General features: G+C 51.0%; 1 protein-coding gene and 1 long non-coding RNA gene across 4 annotated transcripts; one reads left to right on the top strand and one right to left on the bottom strand.

Annotated features, from left to right (window-relative positions):
- Window positions 1-1,736: 1,736 nt before the first annotated feature.
- Window positions 1,737-19,774, bottom strand: GPR157 (G protein-coupled receptor 157). 2 transcript variants are annotated; one of them, XR_014023495.1, is made up of 5 exons: window positions 19,224-19,774; window positions 8,306-8,519; window positions 6,769-6,839; window positions 5,237-5,434; window positions 4,690-4,829 (listed from the first exon to the last, which is right to left on the bottom strand). XR_014023495.1 is itself a non-coding variant. In XM_081305742.1 (4 exons), the coding sequence occupies exons 1-4, from the start codon at window positions 19,604-19,606 to the stop codon at window positions 4,611-4,613; spliced, it is 1,014 nt and encodes a 337-aa protein (XP_081161868.1). In that variant the 5' UTR covers window positions 19,607-19,754; the 3' UTR covers window positions 1,737-4,610. The 2 variants fall into 2 exon arrangements, 1 of the variants encoding a protein (XP_081161868.1); XM_081305742.1 differs by lacking the exon at window positions 6,769-6,839 and having other exon boundaries at window positions 1,737-4,829; window positions 19,224-19,754.
- On the top strand, window positions 8,540-27,376 carry LOC308655659. 2 transcript variants are annotated; one of them, XR_014023496.1, is made up of 3 exons: window positions 8,540-18,469; window positions 23,537-23,785; window positions 24,754-27,376. It is a non-coding gene; the product is annotated as an uncharacterized lncRNA (long non-coding RNA). The 2 variants fall into 2 exon arrangements; XR_014023497.1 differs by lacking the exon at window positions 8,540-18,469 and adding an exon at window positions 20,077-21,427.
- Window positions 27,377-27,959: the final 583 nt, after the last annotated feature.

Genomic DNA, 27,959 nt, shown 5'->3' with positions numbered 1-27,959 from the left:
GCCCCTGGCTGCTGCCCCATAAATATTAGGACCAAGGCCTTTCTCCTCACTGTTGGGACAGCCCACCTTCCTCCCTGAACACGGAATCCTTCCCTCCTAAGCAAACCTCTGCTTGCTGCCCCTGTTCGGATGTATCCTTAAATATTCCCTCCTGTGACATTTTTCAAGAACCCCACTGTTCCTGAGTTGAGGTCCCCCTTTCAGGGACCTCCTTGGACCCTCCTCCGGTGACTACTGTGCCCAGCATTTGAAACAGTTCTGTCATGATCCTCGCCCCATCCCACACCCTGCAAGGCCCACCTTTTTCTGGAGAGTGCCTTGAGCACACCTAGGCAACCACTCTGCACCGAGATACACCCCCAGCCCCCAAACCACCGATTTTGACATTCAAAAACATGGCTAGGGCTAGGAATGCAGCTGAGTGGTAGAGCTCATGCTTAGAGTGCATGGGGCCCTGGTTTCATCCCCAGGACCAAAAGAGAAAAGGATTGACATTCCATTCTTGTCCCATCCCACTCTGAGAGCCTACAAAGGATGCTGGCCAGAGGACAGGGGCTGCAGCCAGCCAGAATGTACCTGGGCTTTCTCAAAAAACCATGAATTTGTCAAACATGTCAGTTAAACACTCTGGCCATCCGTGGCTGGCACGGCGACTATCTTAACAACTTTGTTTATCCTACAGGGTTTGGAATGCATGCCAAGGTCACCTGGTGGGTGAGTTGGCACTTATGACCAAGATGGCTGTAGTCATGCCAAGGTGGATCCCTAGAGATAGGTTGGGAGTGGCTTCTTCCATTTTTCTCCCCGGTAAGCGCATGGCATGGAGTTTAGAGATACAAAAGCCAGACAGAATCGCTAAAAGACTGCAAAGTGGTTACCCCAAGAAGAAACTGCAATTTAGTATTCCTTAAATTTGCACGTTGCACCTTAATAACAAAATTAGTGTTAAAAGGTATCACTTCCAGGGGCTAATGTTGTTTTGACTTCACAAAATCCAGAGAGAAGAATGAAGAAACAAAGCTTGAGAGATATAGGAGGGCAATGTTCCAAGATGGACTAATTAATATGTGCCTAGGCCAGGTGCAGTGGCACATGCCTGTAATCCCATTGGCTTGGGAGGCTGAGGCAGGAGGATCACAAGTTCAAAGCCAGCCTCAGCATGTCAGCAAGAGCCTGTCTCAAAAAAAAAAAAAAAAAAATTTTAAAAAAGCCTAAAGCAGGTCACTTGGGTTGTGCAAGCCTGCGTGCCCAAGCAAGGCTGCTGGCTCCTCTCCCTGGTTTTGAAATGCCTTCAGAGCACAGCCTTTCAGAGAAGAGCTCCCAGAGCCCCACACATCCCTATCAGGAAGCCTGCAAGGCGATGAATGATTCACCAGGTACCATCAAAAAGTGAGACATGATGGGCAACTGGGCCTGCAGCTCAGCCCTGGAGAGTCTCCCTCCTGCAAGTTTAGGCCAAGTCATGGGTGCCAAGTACCTGACCTGTTGACCCTCATTGTGGACAGGGCCCAGGAATCTGTATTTGAATACGCCCCACTTTCTTCCTCCATGATCTTCACCAAGTAAACTCAGAAACTGGCTATCCCTATGGGGTGGCACCTTATGGGACATTTGCCAACACAGAAGGGCAGAGATGTCTCTCCAGGTTTCAGCAGAGTCGAAGGCTGCCTGAAGTAGGCCAGTCTGAGCCTCCAGGCCCACCCCTCCCATATCAGTGGTCAGTCCGTTTACCCAACTGCAGAAGAAAAATAATTTATTTATTTATTTAATTTAAAATAGCAAGACTTTGGCTTTCACAGACAGTCAGGGGTTTACGTTACAATGTTGCATGTGCAAAAACTCACACTCTCTTATGCCACAACAGGAAGTCTGTAAAAACAGGTTTTCTCATTGTAGACATGTGAAGAGTTCTGTTCGTACCCTCAGCCTGGGCTAAAGAATAATCTTTATTAAAAAACAAAACTGAACAAACCAACCAACTTAAAAAAAAAAAAAAAAACAACCAAAAAATCCAACTCTCAGAAGCACAGAGGCAGGAAGTGGCTGGTCAACCTGATTATAAGACCAAGATTCAGACGTGCAAAAGGACGGGGGGCAGGGGATACAGTCAGGGGCTGCAGCGACCTTAAGCTGGGGCAGATAAACACTAACGACCAGAACGGAAGAGAACGGAACCCAGTGGGGTCCAGCAAAGTGTCAAAGGGGCAAAGCCAGCCTGGTCAGGCTCTGATCAGAAGTGACGGCCCCTCCTGCTGTGGGGGTGCGAACTTCCTCCTGTTCCCCTTTGGTTCTGAACTCTGCCCACCCAACTGGACTGACTATCCCTGGCTCTAAGCAAGAGGCAAGGCTTTCTGTGAGGTGGGAGGGCCAGAGGCCAAGGCTAAGGCACCTAAGGCGTGTGGACAAGCCCCTCCCTTGCCCACCGGGCCACTGTCACTCCTGGTAACCGTTCATCTGCAGCACCAAGGTGGGCAGCAGAGGAAGCGGAATTGGAAATAACACAAGGTGTAAATGTTTGGAGGTTTTTTACAAAAACAGACAATCCAGACACCAAAATGGCACCAAAAAATAATGGAATGAGAACTTGAATGAGCCCTAGCACCTAAGGCAGGTGTTCTTGGAGTCCCCGATTCCCTCTATAGGCCTTTTCTGAGCACAGCCAAGCTGGGGAGACCCAGGTCCTCGCCTCTGGGGACGCCTGGAGCTCCCTGCTGAGCAGAGTTGATCCTAATGTCTTTGCTCTGGGGCCAGGACTCTTACTCAACTGTGGATCATTTTCTTGTTTGCAGCAAACAAATCCCTGCATTTCTGTCCCATTCTAGATGCTAAAAGGTCTTCACCAGCTGTGTGCCCGGAGGTTTGCTGTGACCTCTTTAGGGGAGGCCATTTCTGTCAGGAGATGTCCTACTGGTAGAGAACCTTCCATACGGTAGCCCAGAGCATTCCTTGAATCCTAAGGGGATTTCCCCCCTCTTGCTAACTAACTTTCATAAAGAACTGTTTTCAAAGGAAACCAAAATGAGCATTTTAGACTCGATCCTCATAATGACTATTCCTTTCCTGATACAGAATTTTGCTTTTGAGAGTCAAACAAACAGGATAGCACAGCATGGTTTTGGTTTTAATCCAGAGCCATTTTACTGGGTCCGGAAATCATTTCAGTTTTGCAGAATTCTGGCAGGACCCAAGGAAAGTCACTTATGGGTAAAGCCGGGGGTGTCCTTGCCGGCCTCTAAGGTCACATGTGTTACTTCCTGAGGTTCTCAGTTGCGGTAACTTGCAGAGATTGCTTTCTGGAATGAGAGGAAGTATTGGTGGAGGAGCTATGGACTACAGAGCTATATAGATGCTTCTTAGAATCCATTTTCTTTTAAATGTAAATGATTCCCCAGGCCTCAGGCTGCCACTTCCCCCAACCAACCGCCAAAAAGCCTCAATCTATTTTTTTTTTTTTTGGTGCCAGGGACCAAATGGTCATCCTTGTCCATACCCAGCACACACTCTATCTCTGAGCTCTGCCCCTAGCTGAGGCTGAATCTGAAAGCCTTCACCTTCCAGGAGGAAACAGGATGTGGGACGTCTACTCTCTGAGCATCTTTCCTCCAAAAACGCAGGCTAGGATGTGAGCAAACCAGGCCCTCTCCCTTCCCACCCTCACTTCTAGCCACCCTAAGACCGAAGGCATTAGGTGAAAATACCGGGAAAGAGTGTGCGGTCCTCAGGGTTCCCCTGGACGCCTCTGCCTTGGCACTGGAGGAGGGGACATGTAGTTTATGTGACTGACCAGCAGGGGGAGGACTCTGGATCTGGCCTGTGCTAAAACTTAAAACACAGTCCACATGAAGGGCGGACAGTCCACAGAGAGGAAACCCAGGGCCCATGTGGTGGCGCTGGCCTGTACTCCCAGTTATTCAGAGGCTGAGGCAGGAGGATCACAAGTTTGCAGCCAGCCTGGGTAACTTAGGGAGTCTCTGTCTCAAAATAAAAAGGCCCGGGAGGTAGCTCAGTGTAGAGTGCTTATGGAGCATGTTCAAGGCCCTAGGTTCAAGCCCAGTATTGCAAAACAAGAGAGAATCCAGGAAGCACCCAGGGGACTGTCCCTGAGTGGCTGTGCTGGGCTGTGCTCACTTGTGGCAGTCACAGGTGACCTCAGGGGACCTGGTTAAAGGGAACTGCCCCTCTGCTGACCAGCAGTGTTATCCAAGAAAAGCTGGGCTCTTCAGGGGATCCCAACACCTGACAAGCCAGGAATCTGCCCTATGATGTCAGGGCAGGGGACACACCTCTGGGTCCCTCAAACTGTAAACAGTGCTATGTGGCTTCAGAACACTGAGAGCCCCCGGCTCCGAGGTACCTGACAGGGTCCTGCCTCACTGGCTCCGAGTTTCATGCTGGGCTCACACAGATGAATCCCAGGTGCACCAGGACACAGGCCCGGGAAGGTGCTGCCTGAGGCTCAGGAGGTAGAAAGGCTGAGCTGGTGGCTGCTCGCTCACCAGGTCAAGAGCTTCACCCACGGGGGCTTCAGGTGCAGCAGAAATGCACCCTGTCCCTGCAGTGGGATGCACAAAGCTGCCTGTCCCCGGATAGGGACACAGTGCAAGGACAAGCTAACGCTCAGGTGCTGGGAGGCTCCTCTGGGGTCTGCTGGGTTCCTGAGCGTCTCTGGTCTTGGAGGGCACAGAAGCCCCTGGAGGGCGGGCTGGGCTCTGGGTAGAGGGCTGGGAACAGCAGCAGCAGCAAAGGGAGACGAGCCGTGTGCGGACGGCACGGGTGCAGAGCACGAACATGATGCAGTTGGCTCCCCCCTGGAAGGTGTTGCCGATTCCCTGTTGGGAGGAAAGAAGGGGCCTGAGCACAGTCTGCAGGCAGTCGCAGGACCACCACGTGGGAATTGCCTGGACCCAGGACCTTTCCTGCCATCCCTGCCCTGGGTGCTCAGCCACATTCCGGGCGGGCTGAACTGGTCAGCCTGGCATAGACTGTGTTCAGGCCTTCTGGGTCGGGAAGAAGCAGGATTGTCAACTCTGCGGGGGCTTCTCTAGGTTGCTGAGAGCACCCAGAAGCCCCAAGCTCCCACTTCCCTGTCCTAGGCCGCTGCCCACCTGTGGCAGGGAAGGAGAGGGAGGGAGCCTCCTTGGCTGTAGCCCTAAAACTGGGACACGGGGACTCTTCTGTGGGACAGGGGATCTGGCCATGCCACGGAGGGGCAGCAGGGTGGAGAGGGCAGACCTACATGCAGAACGACTAGCACTGGTATCCGCACGGCCGGGGAGCCACAGAGGGTCAGGACGAAACGCACAGTGCTCCAGACACGAAGGCAGATGAAGATGAGGGGGATGAGGACCAGCTTCTTGTCAGCCACGGAGGAGGAGCGGCGCTGCAGCTGGTGTGTGTCGCAGAGGATGGGACGGTACTCCGAGAGCGCCTCCCGCTACACAGGGGACAAGAGCAGACCTGACCAAATGGCTCTCTGGCCACTTCTGCCCACAGCTGCCCTGTCTTCCTGGGCACCTACGCTAACTAGCCAGGAAGGCAGGAGCGGGGCCTCTGGGGCCTCCCGGGCCTGATGCTCCGGAACCTATGACCTGTTCCAACCTGGACCCTTTCCCAAACCCTCGACTTGCAGATCACTGCCCACGCCCCATCTGCACAGGGGTGTCCCAAAGACGCCGAAACTCCTCAGGCCTCAGAGGGACGCCTAGCCTTGACCCTCGTGTGCTCGCCCATCTGCCGGGGGAAGCTCCATCTTCCTCGATTCCTGGGCCAGACACGAGGGCATCTTCCTCCACTCTTCTCTCTCCCACAGTTTCCGTCCAACCCACAGGTAGGTCCTGCAGACCCTCCTGCCCACCACCACGCACGCCCCGCCCCAGCACCATCGCCACTTCTCCAGGTCCCCCCTCTCCTCCCGGCCACCTCCCCACCTGCGGTCCATTCTCAACACAGAAGCAGAGGGCTCCCTGAAAGCCCAGGTGGGTGGGTGAGTGCTCGTTCCCACCCCTGTCCCCTAGTTCCCACCACCCCAGCCACAGGGTCCTCTACTGTTCTCCCAGCAGGCCTCCAGCCCTGGCTCAGTGCTGGCCGCTGGCCATTGCCTGTGTCTGGAATGCTTTCCCCTCTTGGTTTGTGTGGTCACTCCCTCGCTGCTGCCTCCTCCTCCCCTCCTTCTAATCTGGGGATTGGATCCAGGGGTGCTCAACCACTGAGCCACACCCAGCCCTTTTTATTTTTTATTTTGAGACATGTCTTGCCTGGAACTTGCGATCCTCCTGCCTCAGCCTCCTGGGTCGCTCCCTCACCCTCTCCAAGCCTCTGCTCCCAGGTCACCTGCTGGATGAGGCTGACACACTGCACAGCTGTTTCCCAACTGCCCCCTCCCTACATCCAGCCCTTGGCTGTTATCTGTTCCTGCTCCTGTCATCTCCATCCTCTGACATCTGCCACCCTTGTTTTCAACTTGTTCCCACTACTGCACCCCACTTCTAGAACACAAGACCCCCCAGCACAGGACTATCGTGTCCCTACCCACCCACCACAGGAAGGGCAGCTGGAACCCGCCTTGGCTTCCCGACTCCTGGGAACGTCTTTCACGAGAGGGAGGAGGCTCTGATCCAGATCAAAACCCAATTTGTAAAAATAGGTGAGCCAACACAGACCAAAGACGTGCACCGAGCCTCAGCCGAGCCTGTCTGGGACCCCAAAGGCCTAGGTGCGGGGAGCAATGCACACCTGGGCCTCCCTGAGCACCCAGGCGTCTGGGCTCACCTGTGCAGAGCACCTCGCCCCTTGCAGCCTTGGTGGCAGCCCCTCTGGAGCTGCAGGTCTGGGGGAACTTCCTATGAGAGGACAGAGGGGTCATGGGCTGGAGAGCTGGGCCCAGACCGGGCTGTGGGTTGGCTCCTCTTCAGAACACAGCTGCTCCCTGCTCACTTATTTTTAGCTGTCCTGCTAGCCCCAGGGAGGGAACAACGTATGCAGTCTCACCTCCTTGCCCACTTTATTCCTTTTTATTTGAAAAGACTTGCCAAGTTGTAAAAAGAGAACCCATTGTCACACGCAGGAGTCAGCCTGGCAGGCATGGGGTCCCCAGGCTTCCTGCTCTGCTGCAGAAAGGGTGAGAGTCAGTGGGACACACACAAAAGGGCTTCTCCAGAAGGCGGAGCCTGGGGACCTCTACTGGGAGCCCTGGGCCTTCCCAGGAGAGTGGGAGAGAGAAGGTGGGGATGGAGAGGACCCAGTCACAGGCCTGCAGGAGGACAAAAGCTACTTCAGAGCCACTGCTAGATCTTGCCCCTCCAGCAAGGACTCCAGCAGAGCCAGAGAGGGCTGCACAGCTGGCTGGCCAGCTACATTTCTGTGTAAAGAGCCAAAAGAGAACCAGATGTCTTCAGAAGACAGATGGGGACTACAGGGGAAGAATTAGGTGGCCCAAGGTCACAGCTGCAAGAAGCATCCCAACTCAGAAGTGGCTGCTTAGTCAACAGGGTGACCTGGGTGTGTGCGGCTCAGTGACCTAAATGTGAGGCTCTGGGTTCAATTCCATACAGGGCCCAGACTGACACAAAAAGAAACCAATCAATCCCAGAATGACTTAAAAGTCGGGACACTCCCTCCTACAGCCAGGCCAGAAGGACGCGGACTCTCACCAGCACCCCGGCAGCAGGAGGCCTGAACTGGGAGGATTTCTTGAAACCTACCTTGCTGCTCTGGCCATGCGTCATATTTGCCTTTTACCTTAATTACTGAAGCTTCTTCCTCTCTGGAGGGAGGCAGGATCCATGTTTTCATCCTCATTATAAACCATCTTTCTGGCCAGCCCTCCCTACTGATTTATAAATACCTGCAAAGCCGACCACTCTGACACTGTTCTGATCTCTGAGGGTGATGAGGAGGGTTATTTGCATCACTGATCACGCAATCCGCCATCCTCCCTTCCCGGGGCCAGTTCCACTGGGACACATCCTCAACTTGTGTCTAAATTCCTAAGTGCAAGCAACCTCAGACGGCTGTCCACACGGGGGCAGTGGAGGGCTGTGGTTGAGGACGGGGCTCCAGGCTCCTTCTGCTGATTTCAGCTCAATCCTTGAGAGCCCCAGACTTTCCGGCAGGCCCCTTAACTCTGCTTCCCACTTAATGAAGGAGGAACAACGGGACCGGCTCCTGACAGGGCCCAGACACACACACCACCTGATACCCTCCTGTAACAAAGTGCATGGCCCCAGGCTGGATACGTGGCCAGCATGTTGTCCCTCCGGCTTCAAACTAGTTATGTCCCCCAAGGGCCGTCACAGTGGGTACCTACCGCTCTGTTGATGTGCTTCCTGACCAGGAGGTACAGCAGGGGCAGCAGGATGTACGCCAGCATCTCCCACAGCTTCCCGGTCAAGAGCATCCACAGCAGGCGGTCCTCAGCCTCCAGGTCGATCCAGCACCAGCCCACAGACACGTCAGAGGCATCATAGCCGATCTTCTTTAGGGAGACAGCTGCCACTGTGATGGTCAGCGGGACACCCCAGCTGAGGAGTAACAAGGAAGAGGAGGCCCGGAGGTCAGGCCAGGCGCCCAGCGACATCAGCATGGGCAGAGATGCCCGGGGAGGCTCTTTTGGGGAGGAGAGCGCTCCCCCAGGCCTAGAGCAGACAGTGTCCTGGGAAATAAGAAGGGGCAGGTGTTGCTCGGGGAGTCTGGCTCCAACCTAGCATTCCAGGCCTCCTAAGAGATTAATGCTAGGACATGGCTGGCTCCCACATGCCTGGCTCCTTCCAGAGGGGCCTAGGCACCATGGTGCCAGTCCAGCCTGTGTGTCCGGGCTGTGCATGCATGCCATCAGCAGGCAGCCCCCAGCCAGCCTTGGTATACCCTTGGGTATACAGAGGGTGCATACATGGGTGAGGTGGGTGCTGGGCAGGCCGATTTCAGGGCCTAGAAGGGGGATGTGAGCATATCCTCTCTAAAGCATAAAGCCAGACAGCCCCCAACCCCAAGGTCAATGCCCCGCTTAACCTTCTGGAGCACGTCCCCACAGCAGCACGGCTGGGATCAGGCCCAAGTCCCTTCCCCAAGTTCTCTGCCCAGCTCCTTACAAAGCAGCTTAAATAGAGGAGGGACACAACCAAAAGCCGCATGTGGCTTCTGGTGGCATTGAGATGGCAGAGAGGACCATTAAGAGCTTGGACTTTGATGCACTGGGATGGGTCCAAGTCATGACTCTGCTCCTGCTGCGGAAGTTATTTAGCTTCCACGCGCCAGTGTTCTCCTCACAGAGTGGGGACGATGACAGAGGGAACCGTATGGGAACAACCAGATGAGCATGTGTCTGCTACTACAAGACTGTAGTTCCAGGACCCGGCCTGTCGCGTAGACACTGGTGCTGCACATGGTTTCTGACCCCAGGAATGGACACAAGTACCCACGTGCGGGGCCAGCGGCTCAGAGAACAGAACAGTCTGCGGAAACAGTCCCATCAGTGACGCCAGCCACAGGGTTAGTTCAGAAACTGGCCATGTGTCGAGAACTCAGTGTCAGGAATGTGGGCCCTTCTGACAGGAAGCTGGAGACCAGCGACGGACGAGGTTAAGTTCCACCTGAGTCTGTTGCCCAAACTCCCCTAGATGCTGTGCCTGGGCGAGGCTTTCCCACACGCTGCCAGGCCAGCAGAGGGGCAGCATGGGGGCTGGAGTGGGTCGTCCACTCCCTCGGCCTGACTGGGTGCAGGACACTCAGAACAGAGGTGACCCAGACAACCATCCACTCTGTCCTTGTTGCTGCCCTTTGTGGGGAGACCAGGAACAGCTGCCAGGGGCAGTTACTGTCACCCTCAGCAGGGGGCAGCAGCGACTGTCATCTTATTTTGGTGGTACTGGAGCAGGAACACTTGACCACTGAGCACCTGCCCCAGCCTTTTCGTTCGTTTATTTATTTATATATTTATTTATTTATTGGTATTAGGGGGTTGAACCCAAGGACGTTTAACCATTGAGCCAGATCGCCAGCCCTTTTTATTTTTTATTTTAGACAGGTTCTAGTTAAGTTGCTCAGGGCCTCACCAAGTTACCGAGGCTGGCTTTGAACTTGCAATCCTCCTGCCTCAGCCTCCCGAGCCACTGTGTGTGCCACCGCTTCCAGTTCAGGCTCAGTGATAGAGTGATCCTGGGTTCAATTCCCAGAATTGCAAAAAGCAAAAAAGAAGTGTTAAAACTCCAATCTTAAGGCCAGAATGTGTTTTTCACCGCATTATGGTCTTCAAGACTCCTTGCAGGAATTCTAGGAATGGAAATAGTACTAGTGCTACATGTGGGGACAGTTGCCCTGAAGGAGACTGGACTTCAGCCAAGTCTCAGGCAGGGGCGGCCTCCCATCGGCTGGGCAGGAGAGGGAGGCTGGCTCCCAGGTCCAGGCTCCCTGGGAGAGGGTAGGGGAGCATTCCCTTTCCCTTCTGCATCCTGATGGGCCTTACAGGAAACCTGGGGACCACACAATGACAGACCTGCACACTGAGTTTAGATCTGTAGTTCTAAAGGTATGAAGTGACATATTTCTTCTGTACTACTGGGGTGTGCTTGGGCTAAGAGGGAATAATGAAACAGCTAGAGGGAAGACCACAAGCGGGAGGGTTGGGAAAGTGCTAAGGAAGGGAGCTTGAGCAACAGGCAGTGGTGGAAGGACCCTGAGCTCACATCTCGGCAGCCAGGTTGAGGCCAGAAGCTGCTAGGGAGGTACTTAAGTGGGTGGTGGGAAAAGGTGGTATCAGGGATCTGGTGGGGATAGAGGAGGAGGAATGTCCTAATAGTCCCGCAGAGCAGGCTGGACCAGAGTCGCAGACTTATGGATCAGACCATGGCACGCTTCATGTTTCACAACCAGCTCATCAGAAAAATGCAGATGTGTGATGTGTGATGTACGTGTGTGTGTGTGTGTGTGTGTGTGTGTATTCATGCAGATACAAATTATCATAAGTTGTGCTGATATCAAGATGCAAAGCACATAATCTAAAAACAAAAACACAATACACAGAACTCCTTATTGTCAATTCCCTATGACCGATTCTCACAGAATGACTTTGCCGATTCTTTTCCTGAACCCTGGTATCCACAGCCCACCTATGGATGTGGTCAGCAAATGAGAGCAGTCCCATCCCATGAAGTTGGTTTATGCTTTCCATTTTCCTGAAGAGATGAACGTGAAATGCAGAAAACAGAAAACAAGACCTGCTGGAGCTTCACTGGTCAGTGACTGAGCGACCTCTCTGCTCACCGGGCACTAGTTCTCCCACACTGGAGGAGAGTTTCCTCATTTACTGGTGTCCCATGACACCACCTCTTCTCCTCACCTTCTGCCTAAAAGATTGGCTTCCTTCTGCCCCAACATGGCGGCCAACTCTGCTTAAGTTCGGTGGTCACACTTTTAGGTTCAAAATGTGCTAGTAACTACCTCCGTCACTTTGTAAGTCTAGATCAAACTGCAGCACTCGGGACAAATCTGGTTATTTTTTAATTACAGGTGGACACAATATATTTATTTTATTTTTATGTGGTGCTGAGGATCAAACCCAGTGCCTCACGCACGCTAGGCGAGCGCTCTACCTCTGAGCCACAATCCCAGCCCCCTGTTTTTTTAAATAAAGTTTTATTGCAACACAGCCACACCCATTCATTTACATATTCCCTGAGACTGTTTTGCAGCAGGGTTGGGCAGTTTCAATGAGACCACAAAGCCTGGAAAGCTGAAAATACCCTCAAGTCCTTCATGGGAAAAGTTTGCCAACCTCAGCTTCACGGAATGGACAAAGCAATGGACCACGCCTTTGTTTGTACTGTTTGCTGAGTCCATGGCTGTAAACAGTCCCACCATGGCCGGTGTCAGGCCACCAGCATCTGTAGATAGGAACAGAGGCCGCAGCACAAGCACATGGTTCTACAGTATTTCTGTGACACACATGTGATAGAGGTGAGCAACCTCCAGCACCCAGCGTGGAGCATTAATGTAATTAATGAGGATTAACGCAAAATAGAAGTTAATGTTTAGTAATGGTGGTATCTAACCATCAGCTCACAAAATGCCCTAACAAGTGGGTCTTCCCAGCTGATTCCAGGATACCACTGGGCAGAAGAGAGAAAGAGGAGCCACAGGGTGAGGAGAATGTTGGTGTTCCTGGGACCTCTGAGAAGCTCAGCTGCCCTGGCAGAGTGGCCACAGGAGCTATAGTGGTTTACTACAATTCTGATGTGACGGTTTTCCCCCTTTGAAAAAGCAGCCAACAGTCACAAACTAAAGTCAGAACTAGTTCAGAGATGCCTGCTCCTGGAGGAGACCAAGGGACTGACTTGATTACGACCCACGTGGTCCCGGGGTGGCCCCACAGTCCCAGGAAGTTCTGCTAATCCTCAGCCCCCACACAGAGATGGCCAAAAGGGGAAGCTAAACTAGGAGCAGGGAGGGAAGAGTGGGGTTAGAGCAGGTGACTGATAAGGCTGGGGGTGTCTGAGCTGGACCTGCCTAGCCGGAGAAGCCTAGACCGCTACACCCTGAGCAGATCCCTGCTCGGAGGGAGAACCCAGGCTTCTCCCAGAATCACCTGGGCCCTTGGTTCGTGTCTGCCTAGCCAGACTGCACGGCTTCCTCCACTATCAGAGAGTTACTGGTTGAACTGCGTGTCCCTGAAATTCATCTGTTGCAAGTCCAAACCCTCAGGACCTGGGAACGTGACTGTGTTTGGAGATAAAATTTTTCAAGAGTCAATTAAGTTAAAATGAGGTCACCAGAGTGGGTCCTAATCCAATAGGGTTGGGTCTTCACAGGAAGAGATCAGGACATGACAACTAGGTGAGGACACTTGGAGAAGATGCCATCCACAAGCCAAGGAGAGAGGCCTCAGGAGGAGCCAGCCCTGCCCACGCCTTGTCCTGGACTTTCGTCCCCCAGAGCTGTGAAAGAGGAAATTGTTGCTGCTTGAGCCACCCAGTCACCGCAGCCTGAGCTGATTAGCACAAGCAGCTTCCAACAAACACGGGGGACAGAGCTGTGGGCTCCTAGTCCCCGGGAACCCCAAACCCAAAGGACTGGTTGTGCTGGTCAGGGACCCAGGTGACCTGGGGAGGGGACCTTCTGGGAACTCAGTATCCTTTCTGTCATAAGTGTCCTGCAGGGAAGTGGAACTGGACTTGCCACGCAGGATTAGCTTTGAGGTGAGCAAACGGCCTCCTACCCTTGAAGTTCCTGGCATTTGTCGTCTGAGGACAGGTAGCCGTTGCCTCCGGAAGAGCCAGCTCCGGGCTCCCGACAACCCCCATCCAGAGCCTGGTCCCTCCAGACCCCAGCTCTGCCCGTGAGAGCGTCACGTGGCCCCTGACCTCTCCCACCAGTCAGGGTTGGGGGACACCCGCTCATTTCATGTAAAGATGGGAGCTGCCCAACGCTTTCCAAAGATTGCTTCAATCCCTGCCCCCCTGCCTCGGGTCCCACAAAGGGCTGAGCTCTGAGGGCTGGAGACCCTACGCCTCTCCCTCACCTCAAACCCCACTCCTCCTTCAAATTTTGGAGGTGGGCACCTGCTGGAGAAAACAAAGGGTGTCTTCTTCCTTCCCTGTGGGCCAAATAGCCACTCCTGGTGTGAGTACTGTGGCAACAGAGAGCCTTAAATGCTAACATAACTCAAAAAAATGCTTTGGGAACAAAACCACACACCCTGCAACAATGTGCCAATTTAGAAAACTCCTGAGAGCTCAAGGCCGGGGGCGCCCAGCTGCGGGGAGTGAGGCTGGTGAGAGGCCGCTGGCCGGGTACAATGGACACTTGTCCAGCTCATGGGGCAGAGCGCTAGGCCGTGGGGGAGGTTAAGTGAGTCAGCCACTGGGCCAGGCCGCCATGGGTCACTGCAGCTTTGGTGCCACCATCCACAGCCCTCAGCTCAGAGGTGCTTCCTACCCCCTGGGTTCCTGGCCACTAGGCCCGGGAAGGGCCAGGGGGCGGGCAGCCTCTGAGCTCCTGGCCCTGGTGCTGGTCCTCAGCACCTGTCCTGGGCTTCCCGTTGCACACACCAACTTGGTGCTGTGACCTCATCATCTCATGGTAACCCAGAAAGCCTTTTTTTGGGAAGAAACAAAAGCCAGTTCAACTTTTGTCCCTTTGGAGAGTAGTGACAAGGGGTGCCATTCCCGAAGCTACCTTGTGCATCCCTCATTCAGGGCTCTCTGTGTAGGGAGTGTCTTAGTTCATGTTCTGCTGCTGTAACAGAGTGCCTCAGGCTGGGCAAGTCACAAACAACAGAAGCTTCTTTGGCTCAAGGTCTAGACATCGGGGAGTGCAAGAGCCAGGTGCCAGCATCTGGTAAGGGTCACCCCATGGAGGAAGGTTGAGGGGCATCTGGAGACAGAGAAAGAGTGGGGACCAAACTACCCTCTCTTCCAGTAGCAGCATAACTCTGCAAACCCACAGAGCCCCAGCACACCAGCTCTCAAAGGTCCCCTTCTTAATTCTGCTACAGAGGCGATGAAATGTCAACATGAGTCGTGGAGGGGACAGCCGTGCAGATAACAGCAGGGACAACCTGAGACTCAGCTCTGCCCAAGGCCGCCACTTCTGCTGCACCGCGAGCTCCTTTCCAATTACAGAACTCAGGGCCTCCCTCTCAGGGCCCTGTTTCCCCTTTTTGCCGTGTTGGGACTTCCCACTCCCCGCAGAGCAGGGTTTTTAGGGTTGGTTTGGGGTGCCAGACTCCTTCTCCTGCAGGAACTCCAAGAAAGCTCCAGAGGCTGGGTGCAGGGCACTGGTAGGTCCTGCTCGCCCACTCTCACCTCAGCAGAGCCTGAAGAACTCAGAGACTGCTGGAGACGCCCTGGCCCGGCCCAGACTGCACCCTGATCCTGCGAGATGAACCACCCCAACCCAGCCACCCCCAAGCAGACAGGACGAGGGCTGTCACCTGGCTCCACTGACCTGACCCCACTTTGCGTCACTAAAGGAGCCTCGACCTTGGGGAAGTAGGAGCTGCAGAGGGCTGCAGGCAGAGACAGTTGAAGCTTTACCTCACTGGTCTTACAGAAGGAAGGTGAATGTTCCCTTCTCTGCAGCCCCAGCCCCTCCCTCAGGTGACACACACTCAAAACCGTAATTACGAAAGGAAAGCAGCAACTCTGCAGCTGAGGAGGCTGCAGATACCACCTCGGCCGAGCCATCAGAGCCACATCACCACTAAGGGAACCCATCAGAGTCACCCCGGGGTGGGGGGTTGGGCTTCTGGGACCCAAGTGCAGACCTGAAAGCAATCAGGAGGAAGCTTCAGACAAACCCAGGAACATTCTATGAAGTACGTACGGCAGAACATTTATGAAAAATGCTGGTGAAACTGGTATCTCCCTGCACTCTTCAAGATGTCAGTGTTATAACAGATGGAAGAATTGAAGGGGAGTAAAGAGGCATGGAAAGTCAATGTCCGGGGGATTTTCTTTTGCTCTCAAGGATGCTGTTAGGCAATGGACAAATATCTCAATAAAGCCCACCAATCAGGTAACAGTGTTCCTCCTGCTAATTTTCTGCCTTTTTTTTTTTTTGTATCAACGATGGAACCCAGGGATGCTTAACCACTGAGTCACATTCCTAGCCCTTTATATTTTTTATTTTGAGACAGGGTCTCATTAAATTGCTGAAGCTGGCTTTGAACTTGCAATCCCCCTGCCTCAGCCTCCCAGGTTGCTGGAATTATAGGTGTGAGCCACTGCACCTGGCAAATTCGTGGTTTGGGTAAGTGCACGTTTCTGTAAGAGACTGCTGCCTTCTGGCAGTACACACTGAGGTATTCTGGGTTGAGGGGGTATCATAGCTGTGACTCTTAAGTGGTTCTGGAAAAAGTAACTAGAGAGGAAGAAGCTAACATGATAAAATATTAATATGTGGGAAATAAGAATAAATAATTGTTGAAATTATTATGTGTGGGCACACCTGCGTGTGTGGGCTGGGGATGGAACCCAGGACCACATGTATACTAGGCAAGCAAGTGCTCTACTGCTGGGCTACACTCCCAGCCCTATGGTTGAAATTCTATCTCAGTTTTCAAAAACTAGAAGTCAAGACACAATCACAAGAGCATGGAGCATGGAGTGGGTCATAACCAGGTTCTACTCCTAAGCCTCCCAAGTGCGTGGTCTTGGGCCATCTTGTCTGCAATGAACGGAGGATGCTCACCCTGTCCATCTGGCTGGGTTACCTGTGCTCTATGAGATAATGAATGGGACAGCACTTTACCAAGCATGAGGAACCACATGCAGCTCATGATGAAAGACTCTTTCCCTGAGGATGAAGTCTAAGCTATTCTCCTTTTCTAAGGAGGAGGAAAAAAGTCTGTAAATGGAACCATGTTAGGTATCATCATGGCTCACCAGGGACCACACAGGTGCTTTCCTGGGAGCTTGTGAGTGTGCGGGATTCTCTGTGACCCTCTGTGTTTCCACGGCTATAATCAGCTTTAGAGATGGCTTTTTTTTTTCACTTCTCTTTTTATCATCCATTTAAAAAATACAACCTGGAGAGTTTGCAACCAGTACTCATCAGTGACATGGCATTTCAAAAGGGGAGGATAGTCTATCACTTATTGTTCCCCTATTATTGGGCACTGAGGTTGCTTCTAAATTCTCACTATGACAACAGTACCTCACAAGCTCCCTTGAACCTCGAGCTTAGTATGTATTTTGGATGGTCTTCTCAGACTAGGTCCTAGAAATAGGATTACTGGATCAGGGGTATGAACCAAATACTTTCTACAAGGATTACTTCAATTTACAATGCCAGTACTAATGTAGGAAAATACCAGTTTCACTGTCATTTGTCATATTAGTATTCTACCTTATTATTTTTTCACCTAATTTAATTGATGAATGGTACCTCATTGTTGTTTTGGCTATTAATGGGATTAAATTTGTTTTCCATATACATTTATCAGATGCTTTTACTATTTTGCCTGAATGTATCCTTTGTTCCTTTTTCAGGATATTGGTGGGTTTTTAAAAAATCAATTCTTAGCTGGATATGGTGACATACACCTATAAATCCCAGTGACTTGGGAGGCTGAGGCAGGAGGATTGCAAATTCAAGGACAGCCTGGGCAACTTAGGGAGACTCTGTCTCAAAATAAAAAATAAAAAAGGGGCTGGGGATATAGCACAGTGGTAGAGCACCCTGGATCCAAACCCCACTAGCACAAATAAAACAACAACAACAACAAAAAAAATATATATATATAAAATCTAAAATTCTTCAGATATTCACCTTCCATATTGTCATATTTTAAAACAGTTTCCAAGACTGAACCATTTTAGTATACCGAAATGGTCAAAAGTGGATGATCAGGTAATCTGTGCCTAAAGATGAGCTTTATCACATCACTAGGTCCTTCAGCAATAAGAAATTAATTCTCCAAAGAAAAATATGGGATAGTCCTGAGCAAGCTCAATAAGTCTGGGAGGATCTGGGTCAATAAATAACCTGTTGGACAGGTTATAACAATTCCCTTAAACACAGCTTTCCCTAGAAGGAAGGCTTCCCTAGCATCACAAAAAAACCCTGCCATAGGGTCCCTGATGAGAAATGTACGGAAAGAACTCCCACCTCAGATCTGTTAGGAAATCATCTATAGGAGCTGCACCAGGTTCTGGGTATCACTTTACTTATTCATTTATTGGAACTGGGAATTGAACCCAGGGGCACCTTACCATTGAGTCCGCCCCCCCCCCAGCTTTCTTATTTTATGTTGAGAAAGGCTCTTGCTAAGTTGCCCAGACTGACCCTGAACTTATAATCCTCTGAACAGCTGCGATTACAAGCATGCACCACCACACCTAGCCTGATTATCACTTTAAAAAAAGTAACGTATTAAATATTTTGGAAAAAAAAAAAAGAAGCTGGGAAGAGAAGAGATTCTTGCAAAGAAAGGTCTGGTCTTAGATACTTCTTTAGTACCTGGGAACTACAGTGTTCACATTGCCCACCTCAACCCAAGCTGCCACCAAGGATGGCTGGTATCTGACAGTCAGCCTCAGGTGACACAGTGCAAGGGGTAGGAGAAATGGTTTCCCCCCTCTCTGGGTCCCTGCATCTGAGCCACTTTTTGAGTGACACAGTGCGAAGGTTTTGATTTGAACAGCTGAGAAGCAGGACCCTTAGTTTCTCAGGGACCAATTGGCCTTCATCCAGCATCTACTAGAGCTAGAGGTCAAGTGACTCTTCCCAGCTGGCTGCCTCAGCGTGTGACACCCAGGTGACCTGTCTCTACCAAAGTGCTGACTATCCTCTTAGTCCTTGGAAAACACTCAAGTTTTTAATAGAAAGGATCTATAATTAGGACAGTCTTTGGTGCTCTGATCTGGGGGAAGGAGAAGAGAAAACCAACTCTAGGATTCCTGCCTTTGCTTCAGCACAGGACACCACGAGAAATTCGAACCCTGAAACCTCACCAGGAAGGACGGACCTTCTTTGGGTAGGGCTTTCTTGCTGAGATGCTTGAAGACTAGGGCATCACAGGGCAAGGCCTTGGGTTTCCTTGTTCTCAGAGACTGCAGGCAGTTGTCAGCTTTCTTACACTCCATGGGTTGTTATTGACCTGTCTTAGAGCTCCTGAATTCTGGAAAGCCAAGATCACCTAGAATGGCGGCTGGGCCCTGAAGTTCAGAAATGACCAAAGACAAAACTGAAAAGATGAAAAGATGGTCGGTCCCTCTGCAAGTTTTACAGCTGGGACACTGTGGCCTGGGAGAGGCTGAATGCACCACACCCACTATAACATGGAGGTGGCAGTTGCCTGGCTCCCAGCACCACAGCCCCTCTAACTCATTTCCCATCCTGGGGATGGAGAGCGTTTCCCCATGGGCAGCAAGAAAGGCCAGAACACAGTGAAGCAGGAGTCAAGTGCACAAAGTGTTGCACCAGAGCCTATTAAGTGATCAGAGCTGGGCCCTGAGGGTGAGATCTGTTCCCCATCTTGCTAAGAGGCTCCAGCTGGGGCAGGCACAAGGGACGCCCTCTGCAGGGATGCTCAGCTTGATCTACAGCTCCTGCAACCTGGGCACCCTCCGGTGGGCCCAGGGATGCTGAGGGGCACAATTGTCCACTGGGCGCCTGACCAAGCCTTGGCCTGCGGGAGGGGTCGCGAAGGAAAGCAGGCAGGACCGGGCGGAAGGTGGGACTGAGTGCCCCCCCCCCCCCCCCCCGGGAAGCAGCAATGCCACACGCACCTGACAGCGTGGAAGGCCCAGAGTAGGCGGTCGGTCCGCGGCCCCCGCGCGGCGTGGACGATGCTGAGGTACAGGTAGAGGGCGATGGCCACCGTCCAGAAGAAGGAGCTCGTGTTGGCGAAGGTGGAGACCGCTCCTTGCAGCACGCAGTCCCACGAGGGGCCCGAGAAGTCCTGCAGCACCCCGTAGAAGTAGGAGGCGGCCGAGAGCAAGTCGGCCAGCGACAGAAAGAGCAGCAGACGCCGCGCCCGGCTGCGCAGGTCGGGCCAGAGGGCGTGCGTGGCCACCAACAGGCCCGAGCCCAGCGCCGATAGCACGCACGACAGCAGCACCACGGCGCGCTCCGACGGCAGGAGTTCGGTGGGCGGTGCGGGCGGCGGCATGGCCGGCTAGGGCTCCGGGTCAGGCGGCCAGGGGGCCGCGGGCGCAGGGATGCCGCGAGGTCCAGGCTGGGCAGCGCGGGCGGCGGCCGCCGCCGTCTAGACACCAAAGTGCCCGCGGCTCACGTCCGGGTGCCCGCCCCGCCCGGCCCAGCGGCCCGCAGTCCCGCGTCCCGCGTCCCGCCCCGACCACGCCCCCGCGCCCCCGCAGCTCCACCTGTAGCCCCGCCCCGTGCACTGCCCCGCCCCGATGCCCCGCCCACCGCCTCGCCCACGCCCCCACGGCCTGTCCCGGCGCCCCGCCCCCACCCCTCGCTCCGCCCTAGGCCACGCCCACAGCCCACTCCTCACCTTGCCCAATCGTAGGCCACGCTCCTGCACCCCTACACCTCTCCCCCGTGGGGCCCCCCCCCCCGGATCCCCCGCCGCCCCGCTCGGTCTAGGGTTACCCCTGCTCTTGCCAGATGGCTGGAACGTCCCGTCCCCTGGGGGAGGAGTGGCATTTTTAGGGCTAATATTACTTTCTGCCTTTCAGCCAGCGAATGTGTGTGGTGGGGAGGGGGTGATGGAGACATTCTTTCCACTGGTGACAAAAACAGCTCCGGAGTGTGAGCCACATTCCTGAAGCCAGGGTGGTTTCCCAGCGCTCACAGGTGGTGGGGCCTCGGGGGATCGAGTGTCTTTAACCAATAGAGGTCATTCGGTGTGGTTGTTTAAAAATGAAATGTTAATTCCCAATGTATAGGTTTTTTAAACCTTGTTCGAAATTTTTATATTTTTAATTGCGATATAATTCACATACTGTAAAACTGGCCCTCTAATACTACATTTTATTGGTTTGGGGTATATTCACAAGTGTGCAACCATCACTATGATCTAATTTGCAAAATGTATGGGTTTGCCTATTCTGAACATTTCATATAAATGGAATCATATAATATGTGGCCTTTAGTGTCGGGCTTCTCCCTCTTAGTGTTGTTTAGGTTCATCCAAGTTATATAGCATATATCAGTATTTCATTTCTTCTTATGGAGGAATAATATTCCATGGTACAGATATGTCACATTTTACTTATCTGCTCAGCAGCTATGAACATCTGAGTTGCTAACACTTTTTGGCTATTATGAATAATGTGATCCAGGTACAAATTTTTGTTGGACCTCTGTTTTCAAGTCTCTTGGGCACTTACCCAGAAGTGGAGTTGCTAGGTCTTAAAGTAACTCTCTATTAAACCTATGAGGAGCTGCCAGATTATTTTCCAAAGTGTCTGTGCCATTTTACATTCCACTAGCAATATTTTAGGTTTCCAATTTCTTATAACACTTTTTGTTTGGTGCTTTGGGCTGTCCTAATGGGTGTGAAGTGGTATCTCATTCTGTGTGTTTGTTCCAGGTGCTAAGGATTTAACTTAGGGAACTTCTACCACGGAGCTACACTCCTGTCCTTTTATATTTTTATTTTTATTATTATTTTTAAAAATTGTTGATAGACTTTTATTTTTTCACTTACTTGTATGTGGTGCTGAGAATCGAACCCAGTGAGTGCCTCACGCATGCTAGGCAAGCACACTACTGCTGAGCCACAATCCAACCCTATATTTTTATTTTTGAGAGGGGTCTCACTAAGTTGCCCAGACTAGCCTTGAATTTTTGATCCTCTTGCCTCAGCCTCCCAGGTTGCTGGTATGACAGAAGAGTACCACTTTACCCAACTCAATTGTGATTTTGATTTGATTTGCATTCCTCTAATGAACAAGGAAGTTAAGCATCTTTTTGCATGCTTTCGGGACATTTGTGTATCAACTTTGAAGAAATGTCTATTCAGGTATTTAGGTATCTTGCTTATTTTTAAATTTGTTTGCCTTTTTGTTGTTTTTAAGAGTTCTTTGTATATCCCGGGTATTAGACCCTTGTCAGATATTTGATTGCAAATATTTTCTCCCATACTGTGCACTGTTTTTTTTTTTTTTTTTTTTTCACTATCTTGATAATGTGGCTCAAAGAACAAAGGTAGGACTAGGGTTGAAGGTCTGAGAAAGAGAACTTGCTTAGCCTCCAAGCTGTCCTGGTTTTGATTCCCAGCACCACCACCCCCCCACCCCCCAACACACACACAGACAGCAGTGAATTTTCTTTGGTTGCTTGTTCTTTTCCTGTCACACCTAAGAAACCATTGTCGATTTCAAGCTCATAAGGATTTGCATGTATCTTTGTCTTTACCATGTCATTAAAGTTACTGTAACTCTTTTTCTTCCCCCTCCCTCTATATTCTTTCTTCTTGTTTTGGGGTGCTGGGCATCAAACCCAGGGCCTCACACATGCGAGGCAAGTGCTCAACCACTGAGCTACATTCCCAGCCCCATTGTAACTTTGTAGTAAGTTTTTGAAATTGGGAAGAGAATTGGAAAGAAAATATTTCTTTTTCAGTATTGTTTTGGCTATGTGAAGTAATGTGCAATTCCATACCTATTTGCAGATTTTTAAAATTATTATTATTAGAAAAAAACCTGCCTGTGCTGGTCACAGTGGTGCACACCTGTAATCCTAGCAGTCTGGAAAGCTGAGGCAGGAGGACGGTGAGTTCAAGGCCAGGCTTAGCAATTTGGAGAGATCCTGTTTCAAAATAAAATAAAAAGGGCTGGAGATGTAGCTTAGAGGTAAAGCACCCCTGGGTTCCGTCCCTAGTATTGGGAAAAAAGAAGAAAAAGGAGAGCTGGAAATTTGGGAATGCTTTGAATTTGTATAAGGCTAGCTTATCTGTGGCCTGTGCTATCTTTTCATCTCATTCATTTAGGACTTCTTTAACTCTTGTCAATGATGTTTTATAGTTTGGGGTGTATATTACATTTGATTTTGCACTTGAGTCATAGACGGCAAAGGTTATCTTTGTGTATCTAACTTTTAAAGTCATTGTTCTATGAAATACGCATACCAAGCCAGGTGTGGTGGCGCACACCTGTAATCCCAGCAGCTTGGGAGGCTGAGACAATATCGAGGTTAAAGCCAGCCTCAGCAAAAGTGAGGCATTAAGGAACTCAGTGAGACCCTGTCTCTAAATAAAATACAAAACAGGGCTGGGGATGTGGCTCAGGGGTCGAGTGCCTCAGGGGTGGAGATGAAGTTGAGTATCTTTTCGAATGCCTCCCCCCCCAAAAAAAAAAAAAGAAGAAATGCATACTGAAAAGTGCCTAAAATATAAATATGCAGTTTAATAATCAAATATCCATCCAGAGGAAGAGCCATCATTACCAGCTCAGTAGAGCTTGTCGCAAATCCCTTGATTCCACCTTAGCCATTTCCTTGCCTTCTTTGTTACCCACCACGTGTGCATCCCTAAACAAAACAGTGCGCAGTTTGCCTGTCATTGAGCTTTATTCAAGTGGATCATACTCTGTACTTTTGTGTCTTTTGAGTGTGTGTGTTGGGGGGCTGGTGGTGGTGCACACGCGCTGCTGGGAATGGAACCCAGGGCCTCATGCATGCTAGGCAAGTGCTCTACCCCTGAGTCATACCTCAGCCATGTCTTCTCTTTTTGTGTTCCACATTATTATTCTGAGAGTCACCCATGTTTTTTTTTAATATTTTATTTTAGTTGTAGTTGGACACAATACCTTTATTTTATTTTTATGTGGTGCTGAGGATGGAGCCCAGCGCCTGGCATGTGCTAGGTGAACACTCTACCACTGAGCCCAGCCCCAGCCCCCTCCATGTTTTCACTCTTAGCTAGAGTTCATTTGTTTTCATTGCTGTGTACTATTGCGTTGTATGCATAATATACTTATCCGTTCTGTTGTTTTTGGATATTTGGGCTGTTTTCAGGTTTTAGCTATTATAAGCAATGCTTATGAGCATGTACTCTTTCTTTTTTTTAATCATTAAAAAAAGTTACTAAAAGCAGTTCTCAGCAAACATATTTATGGAATTTGCTCTGCAGACAGGCAAGAGCAGCTGTTTTCTGTCCAAGTCACTTCTGATTGTTTGGAAGTCCCTGGCTGCCTGCTGAGGAGACCCTGGCCCACAGATAGAACCTGGCTGAGAGTTCTGTCGTTGAAGCCTCTCAGATTTTCACTGGTGTGAATAGTTTTGAACTTGGATTTTGCAACCAACTCTGGGCTTCAGCATGTGGCCCGGCAAGGGCCTGGAAAGGACTTCCTGCACAGACCGTGGTCATTTAATCCTTCAGGTATTTGGGGGAGGGGAGGACAGCAAAGGGACAGGAGAGGTCTTCAGGCAGCCTGCTTGTGTGCAGATCGAGCTTGACTGCCCAGTTCCTGCTGTTCTGAAGCCACTGCTCTCTGCCTGCCTCCCTGGGTGGGTTGGCTCTCTTACAGGCAGATTGGATCAGGAGTTTGCTTGTTTTCTTTATGCTGGAAAACAGCATGCCAAGAACTTTCACACTTCTCATTACTAGGGGAAAGAATGGGAGAGACGCCACAATACAGCCTCCGACTGTTGGCATTAAAGCAAGTTTCCCACCACCTGAGCTCACTGATACCCCAGTCAGGAGGCGAGGATCTCCCTGCCCACGTTGCTGAGTGATCTTGAGCCTCCTGGGGCGGGGGGGCTCCACCAAGGGGAGCCAGGCATCCTCAAGTCTGGGAGTCTCCGCAGAGATGCTGGGGCTCCGCTTCTCCCACCCCAGGGGTTGCTGGTCCTCTTGTGACCCTGAGTTGTTTCTCCGGTGGCTGTGCCAAGCCACCTGGCAGTTGTCTGTTGCTCCATGTCCAGCATCCAGAGGGCCCACGTCCAGTGTCCTGCCACATGGCGACCATCTCCCTTGCACCCCAACTGTCTGAGAACTGGAGGCTCAGACCCAGAAGAGCCCCATAATTGTAGCAGGCAGTTTCAAGAGAAGGTTCTCTCCTTCCTCTCACCCCAAGAGAGGGCTCTAGAGTCTCCTCCTTTGACAACTGTGAAGGGGGTGAAGACTTGGGGGTCTCTAAAATGGAGGACCCCTAAATAATTTTCTGAGGTCAACTCTGACGTAAATCACAGGCCATGAATGTGTGTTTTAAAACTAGAACAGAAGAGGGACTTTCCTCTTTGGGGAGAATCGTGGGCCACCTTTCCCACTTCCCTGTATGAAGGTGAGTGGGATGTAAGCTGCACCCAGTCGCTGCCCTAATTGCTGCCTTTCCTCTCCCTCCCCAGGTACTTTGACCACAGACAGCATCCAGCCCATGAGGGCCCCTTCCCCCTTCTCCCACCTCCAGCGTCCCCAGAGGAGATTGCCTAACCTGTTGGCCCACACAGATGAACAAGCGGGATGAGCCCGGCCAACCACATTTCTGAAGTCAGGGGCCCTGGACTTCAAGGTGCACCGTCTGGTGGCTCTGTCTTCCTACAGAAGCCCCAGGACTTGATGGGGTGTGTTTAAACTCTCCCCATCCCTGATGCCTCCTCTCTTCCCACCTCAAACTCAAGGCGGTTGCTCCCAGCTTTCTGAGCACCTGGCCTGCCTGCCCGAGCGCACCTGAAGACCCTGGTCCTGGCAGCCCTGTCCATTGCTAGCTGCTAGGGTGGCCACTGCCCACAGTTCCTTGCTGCCTGGCTTTGTAGGGCTGGTGGCTAAGCCACTGGAGGGAGGGTCTGTTTTCCTCTAGGCATCCATCTGGGCCTAGTTTTGCAGGTAGGACTGGCTAGTCCAGAGGAGAGATTTTATGGTGTAATGAAAAAGTTGAAGCCTGATTCTGCACCTCTGTCCTGGTTATGTTTGACGGGCAGGATTCTAGATATGCCCCCACCCCTGCCAAGCCACAATTCCTGTTCCCTGATTTTCAATCATATGCTGAACTGGGTCCTAATGTGAGGGGATTTTGAAGAGATAACTCAAGTCCCCTGGGTAATCCCCCAGGTGGCCTGGCCTGAACACGGGAACCCTTTATAGAGTTTTCTCTGGCTGGAAGCAGAAAGGGGGGACTCTGTGAGATTTGTTGAGTTGAGGGAGGGGCCTCTGTATGAAGGGGGCAAGAGTGGTGACAGGAGAGATCACCTGGGGCCTAAAGTCAGTGAGAGGACCCTAGTTTTGACATGCAGGTGGCCTGGGAGGGCTGAACTGAGGCCTGGAGAGAGCTGATTTAAAAGAGGGGGCAAGGAATACAGCCCAGCAGGGAGGCTGCGGTGTCATCTGATGGGGACAATGCGCAGAGGAGGTGCCTGCAGAGTTGAGAATTTACATAGGGATCCGCTGTGAGAGGAGGGGTCAAGGAAGATTCTGGGCTTCTGGGCTAAAGGCCAGACTTGCTTTTCACCGCAGGGAGCAAGTTTAGGGGAGGCCATGGTCACCAGCCAGCCATTACACCCACCCTGGGGTGTCCTGGAGCTGGGGCGGTGTCCGCTGAGAGAGGAAGGAAGCCAAGGTCTGCATCAAGAAGGTGTTTAAGAGCCGGGCACAGTGGCCATGCCTGGAATCCCAGGACTCCTGAGGCTGAAGCACAAGGATGGCAAGTTTAAGGCCACTCTGGGAAACTTAGCTGGACCCTGTCTCAAGAAAAGAAAAGGAATAAAGAAAAAAAGCAAAGAAAAAGAAAGAGGGCTGGGGATCTAGCTCATGCCTAGTGTGCATGTGGCCCTGGGTTCCATCTCCGTTACCACAAGAGGAAAGATGGTGTTGAAGAAGGCAGGAGGCTGAAGAGAGGTCCTAGCGACTGTGTGGAGGGGGTGAGGCTCAGGCACCCCAGTGACCAGGAGAGACATCAGTGTTGCCAGAAAGAAACCTTCAAACATGACTTTTATTATTACTGTAATTATCATAAAACATGTAACGTTGACATTATCATTTCAAACTCTTTCTTTCCTTTTTTTTTTTTTTTTTTTTTTTTTTTTGTGTGTGTGTGTGTGTTTGTGCTTGAGATGGATCCCAGGCCTTGCACATGCTAGCATGCTCTGTCTCTGAGCTACCCTGCCAGCCACTTCGGTCGTAGGTACACAATTCAGTAGTGTTAACAGCATTCACACTGTTGAGCAACCATCACCACTGTCTGTTTCCAAAACCTTTTCATCACTCCCAACAGAAATTCTGCACCCCTTAAGCAATAACCTCGATGGCCCCCTCCCCTGGCTCCGATCTGCTGTCCCTCTCTCTGAATTTGCTGATCCTGGACATTTCATGTCAGTGGAATCAACAATATTTGTCCTTTATCTACCCTTGCATGATGTCTTCAGGATTTGTCCCTGCTGCCAGGCACAGTGGTGCACATCTGTAATCCCAGCAGCTCGGGAGGCTGACGCAGGAGGGTCGTGAGTTCAAAGTCAGCCTCAGCAACTTAGTGAGGCCCAAAGCAACTCAGAGAGACCCTCTCCCAAAAAATATATATATATTTTTTTTATTGAATGATTCAGTGATTGTTGTTCTTTTTGTTATACATGATAGTCAAGTATTTTGGCATATTATACATACATGCAGCATAACTTCCCATTCTTGAAGTTGTACATGATGTGGAGTTTCACTGCTGGTGTATTCATATATGAACGTAGCAAAGTTATATCTGATTCATTCTGTCTTTTTTTTTTTTAATGAACATGGTGTCCCTTTATTTTCAGAAGGTTCCAGAAAAAATATCAATATTCTGTCTACTTATCTATCTATCTGTCTGTCTTTGTATCTATCTGTCTATCAGAATGATAAAGCAACCAGGGTAGAATGTGAACATTTCAGCAATCTGGATGAGCAGTCTATTAAAACTGTGCTCTATTTTTGCGACTCTTCCATATGTCTGGAATTATCTCAAAATTTAAAATGTAATTTAAAAAATAAAAAAATACTTGGAGTTTGCCTCTAGACTGGACAATCCCAACTGTCTAGCTCCACAGGGCGTGGTGCCACACGGGTCAGTCAAACGCCAGAGAGTCCTGCCAGTGGCTGGGAGCAGGAAACGTTTCTCTCCACGTGTTGGCAGCTCAGTTTCTTTTTTTTTTTTCCAAAAAATATTTTTTAAAAGGACTTATTATATATTAAAAATATATATTTTTAAAAAAGGATGTGGATCAGTGTTTGAGCAACCCTGGGTTCAATCCCCAGCACCCCCTCCCACACACAAACTGTCCTTTCTATTGCATGAGTCTTTTTTTTTTTTTGCGTGTGTCTTTTTATGGCCAGATTAACATTCCATCAGAGGACTAGATCTCATTGTGGTCGTTGTTATTATTTTGAGATGGGGTTTTACTGTGCCATCCAGGTTGACCTAGAACTCCTGGGCTCAGCCTCCCAAGTGGCACAGTACCAGCTACATCACGTTTTGTTTATCATGTGTCGATGACGCCCAGTTTGTTTCCACCTCTTCATGATGGTAAACAATGTTGCTATGACTAAACTGACTCTTTTTTTCTTTCTGGGAACCAACCCACGGCCTCCAACA

This window comes from Spermophilus citellus (genome assembly GCF_964194105.1).
Source record: "Spermophilus citellus genome assembly, chromosome: 9".
In the NCBI taxonomy this organism is placed as follows: Eukaryota; Metazoa; Chordata; class Mammalia; order Rodentia; family Sciuridae; genus Spermophilus; species Spermophilus citellus.
The sequence above is the reverse complement of the archived record's forward strand: the minus strand, read 5'-3'. Positions and strand labels throughout refer to the sequence as shown.

Coding starts and splice junctions, on each gene's coding strand:
- GPR157 (XM_081305742.1), bottom strand. CDS start 19,606: ATGCCGCCGCCCGCACCGCCCACCGAACTCCTGCCGTCGGAGCGCGCC. Junction 8,520..19,223: donor TGGGCCTTCCACGCTGTCAG/GTGCGTGTGGCA, acceptor GTTACTCCTCAG/CTGGGGTGTCCCGCTGACCA. Junction 4,830..5,236: donor CAGTGCTAGTCGTTCTGCAT/GTAGGTCTGCCC, acceptor TCCTCCCAACAG/GGAATCGGCAACACCTTCCA.